Source organism: Nicotiana tabacum, chromosome 10, assembly GCF_000715075.1.
Source record: "Nicotiana tabacum cultivar K326 chromosome 10, ASM71507v2, whole genome shotgun sequence".
In the NCBI taxonomy this organism is placed as follows: Eukaryota; Viridiplantae; Streptophyta; class Magnoliopsida; order Solanales; family Solanaceae; genus Nicotiana; species Nicotiana tabacum.
In genome coordinates this window covers 5,911,234-5,920,789 of record NC_134089.1, presented here as the reverse complement: position 1 = coordinate 5,920,789, position 9,556 = coordinate 5,911,234, and the positions used below count along the sequence as shown (strand labels likewise).

Below are 9,556 nucleotides of genomic sequence, written 5' to 3'. Positions count from 1 at the left end.
ATTTTTAATGGATATTTTGATCTTTTAATTTTGTACTTTAGGCTTCAAATTTATAATATAATATGATATGATGTTTTGATCTTGTTTGTATTTTGGGTTTCACACTTATAATATAGTATGATGATTATTATTTTAAATTTTATAATTTAAAATATATTTAGATATTTAATATTTAAACTATCAGTGCAATACCCTCAAAAAAGAGGCCAGGGACTCTTTTTTTTGGAATAAAATCAAAATTTTAAAATTAAAATATTTTTTGATATAAAAAGGTGATAATATTTTTGTGCAGATTAAAAAAGAAATTATGCCACCATAAATTGAGACAGAATGGAGTATATACCGCTATCCTCCCCGAGCCCGACCCGTATATAAAAGAGCGAGCTACAATACACTTCTTCTCAAATCAATCAAAAACCCTATCTCCCTTTTCAATTTCCAGCTCCTCCCCCTTCCCAATATCCCGCAGTCGAAGCTTACAACTCTCAAACTGTTGTTCAATTTCTGTATTTTTTTCATTTATCTGTATTGCTGATTTGATTCATTTATCTCCGTGTATGTAAAACAAAGATCAGATTTAGTCCTTTAGATTGTCGTTATTCATGAAATCTACATGAAATTAGCAGTAATAAGTGATAGATTCTTTAGTTTTGATTTGCATTTTTCCAATTCTGATTGTAACCCATGTAAATTAGTCCGAATTTGGGGTTAGGTTTTTCTGTTTTTATTTGGGGAAATTGATAAATTGATGGAGATGGAGGGTTCTCGTAGACCATTTGATAGATCAAGATTAGAGCCAGGACCTAAGAAACCAAGATTAACCGAAGCTGGAACCGAGCGGAGCAGCTCAAATGGGTCGAGCTTCATTTCTCAACGGGCTGCTGCTTCGAATTCGAGGAACAGTGATTCGATTCGTGGGCCTTATCAACAGCAGCAACAGCATCAGGAGCTAGTGAGCCAGTATAAGACTGCCTTAGCTGAACTGACATTTAATTCGAAGCCCATAATTACAAATTTGACTATTATTGCTGGTGAGAATTTGCAGTCTGCTAAGGCGATCGCTGCTACTATCTGCAACAACATTATTGAGGTGATAATTCCGGTTTTTTAATGTTACTGGTATCAATGTTGTTAATCTTGTTCAATTTTACTTAGATTTCTGATTCATTAGATTAGTGCAGCTGGTGTAATCTGAGTGTTATATCTGGAAATAGAGTAACAATTTTGTAAAGGATATCTTGGTTATTGAGAAATTTGGTTACTTTACAAAATTAAATGGTTGCTTTGCTGTGGTGAATGAGATGTCTTGATTATACTTTAGCTATTAGAATTGTCCACTGAAATTTCTCCGAAAAACTATGGTTTGTGAAACAATTCCAATGTGCAGTCGCAGTTTTTCCACATCATTAATGAGAATGATTATGTGAGCCATTGGGGAAAAACTAAGATCTCAAAAGCATTGTGTTGCTTCAATTAAAAATGACTCATGCAGTTGCTATTCACGGAAGGTTAATGTCTGGCCAATACAGACTCTTTTCATATTTCTTTATAGTTTCAAAAAGGCCAACTCTAACTTTGCTATATTTTGAATGGTGAAGGGATGATCCAATTTCTTGATTGTAAAGCAGTTCATGACATATACTTGTCTGGTGATTGAATTTGTCGGAATCACGTGTATTAACATAATTCGGCTATTCAGTATCCTCAAGGTCCAGTAGCGTCCATTTGTAGTCAGATGAAGGATGTATCATGTTTTTCTTATTCTATTTCTGCATATTTTAGTGTCATGTCAAGTTCAAGACACACGCTGTTAAGCTGAATCTTGCTTTCTGCAGTTACGCTATTTTGGATGTTAGATAAATTGATCTTGAGCCTTGGCTTTTGCGATAAGCAGACATCAGAGGTCTGGCAACCCCTTGGTTTTTCTTGTCAAATAACTTACCCGTATTGTGCTTGTTTGACAAGTGGATGTCTGTGATTCAAAAAAGAAAATTGCGGCTAATTCCAAAGTGAGAGGGAAATTACATTCATACTATGTGATATTCATATCTATATCCATTTAAATTATTTATGTCCAAATTAAAATCTGAATGAAGTTTCAGATGCTTTTGTTTTTTGTTTAACAGGATAAAGGAAAGATCTCCCTTCACCCCTCATTGAAATTCTTCCATCTTTTAATCTGAATGCTTTGGTATTCTGCACACAGCACAATACGTAATTACACTGTGATAAAATGAACGATGTCCATGATATACTTGTTTTATTGTATCAGCGATGCGATTCAGGTAGAATTGATGTTTTGTCTAGATTGTATTTCAATGTTGCTTGTATATAGAGATGGTGAAATGAATGTGTGCAAGTGCAAGCGGATTTGATTTTCCATGTAACATGATAAGATCTCCGTTCCCTTAACTGAGCTGGTTTATTCTATACTCAAATTGTTCACCAGCTTGGTCAAAAATGATTTCGATATTGATACTTCTGGCCCAGTTTACTATTCAGTTTGTCTGCTGAATATTTAAGTAATACTTCTACGGCCCAGTTTATCATTCAGTTTGTCTGCTGAATATTTAAGTAAGTGTTCCAGAGCTGTAGTTATGGTGCTTATAGTCTTTGCTTTGCTGCTTTGACTAATGCTTCTGTCTCTTTTACTTAGAATTTTTGTTTATTCCTTTGTCCTCTGGCATACAGTTTGCACCAATGAGTGTCAATGGCTTTTGCAAACTCATTCTAATGTAGCATGGAAATCATCGCAGGTTCCTACTGAGCAAAAGCTGCCATCTCTATACCTTTTGGACAGTATTGTGAAGAACATTGGGCGGGATTATATTAAGTATTTTGCCGGCAAGCTACCCGAGGTCAGATTTGGATTTATATGTAGTTTGTCGTGATCATGTTTCTTCTCAACCTTTGCATTTTCTCATGTGCTTCCTCTTTCCTGAGGAAAAAGAAACTCTGTAACATACTCTTATCAGTTATTTACTACTTTATTAAAAAAAAAAACTTTCCTCAGTTTTTTTAACACTGTGAATGTGACACCCATCTGACTGGTTGATGATGTGGAGCACTGTGAAGTCCTATCTTACCTTGAGTAGTCAGTTGTTGTTGGTTTACTGTTGCTAGTTGAGGAAGATAGCTGCATCATTGCAAGCTACTACATAATTAATCATTATTGGTTTTCTTTCATGTGTTTCAGGTTTTCTGCAAAGCTTATAGACAGGTTGAACCTTCGGTACATCCTGGGATGCGGCATCTTTTTGGAACTTGGAAAGGAGTATTTCCTGCTCAACAACTCCAATTAATTGAGAAGGAGCTCGGATTTACAACTGGTGTCAATGGCTCTTCATCAGGGACATCTAGGCCTGATCCCCAGGCTCAACGACCTGCACATAGCATTCATGTAAATCCCAAATATCTGGAGGCAAGGCAACGCCTACAGCAATCAACCAGGGTCAGTAGAGTAGCCATCTTTGGTGGTCTCGTTTGAATCTATTTTCTTGAGTACCTTATGCAGTGCTGCTACTAAGTCACATTTCCCAATTTTCATCATTTCAAATACTGAGTTTATCCCAGTCTTGCTGATCTGTTAGATGAGCTTCTGCCAGCTGGAGATTTAAAACAGCGTTCTCTTAATAGTTAATACAAACACATGTAGTGCTGCCCTTTGTTTAAGCTTGGTTGTGGTTTGGGGAGGACTAATTAGTGATATTATGAACTATTGACTGCTTATTACTAGAACGAGGATACTAATAAAACTTGAATGGTCCCACTATCATAGACTTCTCAAAAATGGGTGAATCCTCAATGTAATGGTTTATGACACGACCTGCCATGTCTACTTGTTCTCAGGAATTAGTAGTACTGTTGCCTATTTTTGTCCTGATGTTCTTGGTCCTTCTCTTGAGCAGGCTTGAGCCACTTCATCTAAAAGCACCTGTTAGAGAAGGACGTTTGTATTCTTTTAATTATAGTACAACATGCCACCTCACTTGTGGTCTTGATTTTTCTTTTCTTCGGTCATTCTTACGGAAATATTTTGTTGATGGGTGATGGTGGGACTTGAACTTTGAACTTGCTGTATTGAATTATGCGGACCACCTCATTTAGGACTTAAACTGTTATAGAAGAAACACTTCTATTTATTCATTGTAAAGCATATCTCCTGCAAAATACTCTTATCTTATTCAGTGTTCTTTGTTATGGTGAAGACAAAAGGAGCAGTTAGTGACATCAGCAGCACTCTTAATGTAAACGAGAACGTAGAGAGACCGGAGATAACAACCAGTGTTAGCTCTGGAAGATCATGGATTGATCCTTCTGTTAAGGTAGTGGTGTGGAATATGTTTAACTATGAAACATCTACAGATATGCATGCTTGAATTTTATCAGATTAAGGAATCTAAGTCATTTAGTATTGCAATATTGCAGCGTGCTCAGAAAGAAAAGTTGAACGAGCATGTTCCTGAGAAGAGTATCACTGCAGCATATGGAGATTCGGATTATGGTTCTGATCTGTCCAGGCGTTCTGCCTTTGGAGTAGGAAGAGGAGGTGAGAGATTTAAGGAACAGGGGTTCGATAAACCTTGGTATGATTCTGGGACTGGTAAAATATTGAGCCAAAGAAGCGGCTTGGACATTAAGCATGGGTTCCAAAGTATATCCCAAAAATCTGCAACCTCTGATGCACATCCACAACTGATACAGTCCTTGCCAAATAGAACCAGTACTTTGACTGATAGGAGCTGGAAGAATTCTGAGGAAGAGGAGTACATGTGGGATGATGTAAACAGTGCAGCTAAAGACCGGTGGGCATCTGAGGATTCAGATAAATCTGTAAGAGAAAATGCTTAACCAATATTTATTCAAAGTGTTAGTACTGGATTTTTCCCCCCTAAAAGAATTACATGAGCTTTGCCTACTGTAGTAGTAGTTCTGGACGGATAATCCACATTAATATGAAAATCTGGTAATAGTTTCCTTAAAGTTAATAATGTCAAATCCATTAGCTTCGTCCGATAAGTTTAGCTTTTCTTCAATCTAAATTGTTTGTTTCTAATGCTTGTAAAATCAAGAACCACTTTTGCTTTTGATAGAAAATACTGTCTGAGCACCAACTTCTAGCCCTTCTGCATGGATGAGCATATTCTCCTACTCCTAGCTGCTACTCCCCTTCCTCTCTAAAACTTTTTTTTCTTGAAATCTGAAAGCCCCATTTGCAACTTTGTCTACCATACCGATCTATTTGTCATTGAAACTATTAGCTTGCTTTAAGATGGCTTAATTAATGCTAAAGTCATTTCCTAGTAGTAATAGGTTACCAATATGCTTAAACTAGTTGAAGGCATTTCTTTGTTAAATTGATGATTTAAATACTTTTGGCTATTGTTAAATGAGGAAGTCTCATATTTGCTGGTCGAAGCTACTTTTTGTGAATATAAAATGTCCCTATGCCGTTTTAACTGACTGATCTTATTATTTTCCTGAATCTGCAGGACCTAGAAAATCAACTGAGGAGACCACAAAGCATAAGGGAGGTCGTATTAAGGGCTGATAGTGAAGCCTCAGCTGATTCTCTTTCAGGCGACGAGCGAGGCCAAACGTCTTTTGGGAATCAAAATTCAGCAATGTGGTCGAGGGATTCACATGCTTTAGATGGAGCTAGGCATTCATCTTCTCTTCGAAGTGCTCCAGTTCATCCAGAAGGCTATCAAACTTCTTTCAGTTCGTTGTCAAAAGCTGCAAATTCAATAGGTAGGACATCTTTCAAGTCACAGACAGGTTCAGTCCATGTTGGAGCGCCAAATTTTGTGCCAATGAATGCAACTTTAGAGTCCAGGGGATCCATAGTGCAACAGCGAGAAACTCTCAGAGCTGCCTCTCCCTCTGCTCACTCGCCAATGCATCAGCATCCTCCATCCCCATCAGTCATAACAAGCAACACTAATCAAATAGTTAACAGTCTCGGTGAGCAGTACCAGCCGCAGACCACTTCTCGTTCTGATCCAAGAATATCCCAATTCTCAAGGAGGTCAAATCTTGATCCTCGTAACCAGTTTTCCCAGGAATCTCTGGCAATGCCATCTCGGAATGCTGTTTCAGTTAATTCACAAAGACAACAGCCTCCAAATTTGCAGAGTGCTTCTACCTTGGCCTCCTCTCTTCAGTTGAGGCATGATGTTCAGCAGGAAAGCCTGGAATCTGAATATTCTGGTCAAACCCAGAATTCAGCAGTTCCTCAGATTTCAGGTTTTCCTAATCCCTCTAGCACTAGCAGTTTGTTGGCTGCTGTTTTGAAGAGTGGAATTATTGGTAGTAAATCAAGTTCAGGTACAACACCGAGTTCTCTTGATAAGGGTGCTCTGTCATCCCAAGCCAGTGCACAGCCTCCTTTACCAAGTGGTCTTCCTCCCGCCCAGTTTTCCCCAGCTGGGCCCAGGATTCCACCGGCCTCTATCTCTAGTCTGTCGTTGGACAAAAATGCTTCAAGCACTCCAAATTATAACTCCCAGAGAAATGTAGAACAGCCACCATTGCCATCTGGGCCACCTCCAACTCTTGTAGAGAGTGCATCACTGCAGCCTTTGAATGCACCAAATACTGCTTCTAATCCCCTGTCAAGCATTTTGAGTACGTTGGTAGCGAAGGGGTTGATATCTGCATCAAAGAAGGAGTCCCCTACTTATACTCCTTCGGATACACCCCCTCAAACGCAGAACCATATTCCACCAGCAAGCTCCATGTCAACTCCTGCTTTATCTGCTCCAATATCCTCATCCATTCCTTTCTTGGCTCCGAAGGCCGAGATTTCTCTCTCAAAACCTGCTGCTAAAACCCCTGATGCCTTACTTCGGTCCACCAAAGAAGAGGCAAAAAGTCTCATTGGGCTTGCGTTTAAGCCAGATGTGATTCGGAAGTCCCATCCTGATGTGATCGGTGAACTTCTTGATGACGTTCCACATCAGTGTGGCATATGCGGTTTTGGACTTAAACTCCAAGAGAAACTGGATAGACACTTGGAGTGGCACGCATTGAGAAATCCAGATGTCAAACTGTTGAATAATTCAAGAAAGTGGTATTTAAATTCTGGAGAATGGATTGCTGGATTTGGTTGCCTCCCTTGTGATAAATCCAAAGGGACAACCGGAGGTTCTAATGAAACATCAGAATGTACCGAGGCCATGGTTCCTGCAGATGAAAGTCAATGTGTATGTGTTTTGTGTGGTGAGCTTTTTGAAGACTTCTACAATGAAGAAAGTGACAAATGGATGTTCAAAGGTGCTGTTTACATGAGTATTCCAGGTGAAGGTGGTATTCAGGGTCCGATAGTCCACAAGAACTGTATTTCAGAAAGTTCTTGTCAAGAGTTGGGACTTGCCTAGGATATTAAATTGGTAAGTGATATGATGTTTTAGGGCAGGCGCCCATAGAGGTTGGTTTCTGTTATGAATGATCTCCCCTGCTTATAGATTGTAGATGTAATTCCTGGCGGAAATTGTTTGTCTTTTATTTTTTCAATGCTTTTTTATGCATCATTGCATTTGCCGTACCTCTCATAGATAAACCTGAATTTAGATGTTTTAAATACTTCACTAGATACTAATGATTAAAGGAAGTTTGGCATGTGGGCATGCTGGTTTCTACTGTTAAATGGGTGGCATCTGTTTTTCATAGTTAAGAATCTGCCATCAATACTTGTCGGAAAACAAAAATTTGGTATTTTTCGTTTAAATTATTCCCCAAAAATCTATTTTTACCTGACTTTGGTCCTTCAAGTGTCTGAAATCTAAACAAAATTTTGCTTCTCTTTCTTTTTTCTTCGCATTCCCTTGTTGGCACCTATAGTAAAAATCTGGATTTGGTTATCTGACAGCCTTTGTTTAGGAGGTCCATTTTAGTATGAGAGAGCACCTTTTAGAGTTTTTAAATTTTCTAAGTGCTTTTAGTCTAAATTGATCTTGGACTGGCAATAAAATGGTTAGACAAGTTATGCTGCCTGTGAAAGTCGGAACTTGAAACTTGTGGACTGGCAATAAAATGGAGGAAGCTTAAGTTTAGAAAAGTGAACTAGTGATACATTCTGATCTTTCTTGAACTTGACTACTTGCTTAGATATTTCAATCTTGCCATCCTTGATGGTTTGTACGGTATTTATACATTGCTTTCAGTTACTTCATCCATTAGTAGCAATTACTGACTTGTATTCTATCATATTGTCCGTGGTTTCATTTCTCAGGAATTGGATGCTTGATGTTTGTTCTATTAATCGAAGATATCCAGCCAGGTTCATTTTGAATTACTTGTAATGGTTATACATCTTCTTGTTAAGCCTCTTCTATGCTTTCCTTTGAAATGATGAAATGAAAATTCTAGATGCTAGAACAGTTTTCGCATCACATATTCCACAATTGATTGACATTTTCTGTTCTGTTACATCGTCATCAGTGAGTGTGTTTCAGTTTCAGCTACTGATGCTATTGAACAAAAATCATCCAGCTGCATTTCTGTTCAAGATCCAACTCAACCTTGCCAAAGCAAGCTTCTGAGTGTATCACTTTGTTATCTTAAGGCTTTATTTTGGTTTGCTCAAGTACATTAAAGCACTAGAATTTGTTACTGATTACCTAGCCTCCGTAGCCTTGTCCCTTTTTCAGTTGTCAGATATTTGGCTATAATTGCAATCGTTGTTGGTCTTAGATGATGGATATTTCCAGATCCGATAGAAGGTTTTGGTTTGTCAGTATGTAAGTTCATTGCCTACATGTGTTTTGCAAGTCCTTATTTTTGTCTCGTCTAAGAAAATAGGTGGTTCTTGAAGCTGTGGACCGTCTCTGTTCAGCTTGTTGCTTCTCAAACCGATGAGGATCTTTACTGACACAATTTCTGTGGTATTGTCCATCGTGAAATTTTACTGTGATGAACACCAAATCCTCATTTTACTTGCTCGTACTGCATATTAGATGGCGTGGTTGAGCGGTTGTTTTCTATCATCGGCATTCATGTTGCCAATTGCTTGTAGCAGGGGAGGGTAGTATGTACGCAGACCTTACCACTAATGCTTGTAACAGTATTTTCCTTTTTTTCCGTCTTAAATGTTGTTGAATCATTTTGCTATTATATGCCGGGGATAACTGTGATCAAGGTCTTTTTGACTGTTAGATTTTTGTTCTTAGTGGTGGACATTTCCGGTAGCAATCGTATATTGAGTGCATTCGGTTGTCAAGTTAACTGCAACGTCATCCAAATAATGCAAATCAATGCAAGTTTCAAGTGATTGGATATTATATACAAATTTGCAAATAATTTTGTGGAATCGTTGGGCAAAACATATTCTTCCTTTTGCTGGCAGTATTTTTCCATTTCTTTCTACGGTATTTTCGCTATAATTTCTTACGCGTGTTTTTTCCAATCAGTTTTGAAAATGTTTTTCTTGAGCAGAGGATCAATCGGAAATAGTTTATCTACTTTCATAAGGTAGAGGTAATATCAGCATATATCTCATTTTTTTCCGACCCTGCTTGTGGGATTACAAGGTAGGGATAATATTTGCATATATTTT

The 9,556-nt window shown here is 38.1% G+C and overlaps 1 protein-coding gene across 2 annotated transcripts; it reads left to right on the top strand.

Annotated features, from left to right (window-relative positions):
- The first annotated feature begins 327 nt into the window (after nt 1-327).
- LOC107817412 (polyadenylation and cleavage factor homolog 4) lies at nt 328-9,323 on the top strand. 2 transcript variants are annotated; one of them, XM_016643237.2, is made up of 8 exons: nt 404-1,090; nt 1,836-1,903; nt 2,757-2,858; nt 3,197-3,451; nt 4,209-4,325; nt 4,429-4,833; nt 5,493-7,391; nt 8,234-9,323. In XM_016643237.2, the coding sequence occupies exons 2-7, from the start codon at nt 1,850-1,852 to the stop codon at nt 7,377-7,379; spliced, it is 2,820 nt and encodes a 939-aa protein (XP_016498723.1). In that variant the 5' UTR covers nt 404-1,090; nt 1,836-1,849; the 3' UTR covers nt 7,380-7,391; nt 8,234-9,323. The 2 variants fall into 2 exon arrangements, with proteins under 2 accessions (XP_016498722.1, XP_016498723.1); XM_016643236.2 differs by lacking the exon at nt 1,836-1,903 and having other exon boundaries at nt 328-1,090.
- The last annotated feature ends 233 nt before the right edge of the window (nt 9,324-9,556 follow it).

Excerpts from the sequence above, each read along its gene's own strand:
- LOC107817412 (XM_016643236.2), top strand. The coding sequence starts at position 749 with ATGGAGATGGAGGGTTCTCGTAGACCATTTGATAGATCAAGATTAGAG. Across the intron at positions 1,091-2,756 it reads TCTGCAACAACATTATTGAG|GTTCCTACTGAGCAAAAGCT; the intron begins GTGATAATTCCG and ends AAATCATCGCAG. Across the intron at positions 4,834-5,492 it reads CTGAGGATTCAGATAAATCT|GACCTAGAAAATCAACTGAG; the intron begins GTAAGAGAAAAT and ends CTGAATCTGCAG.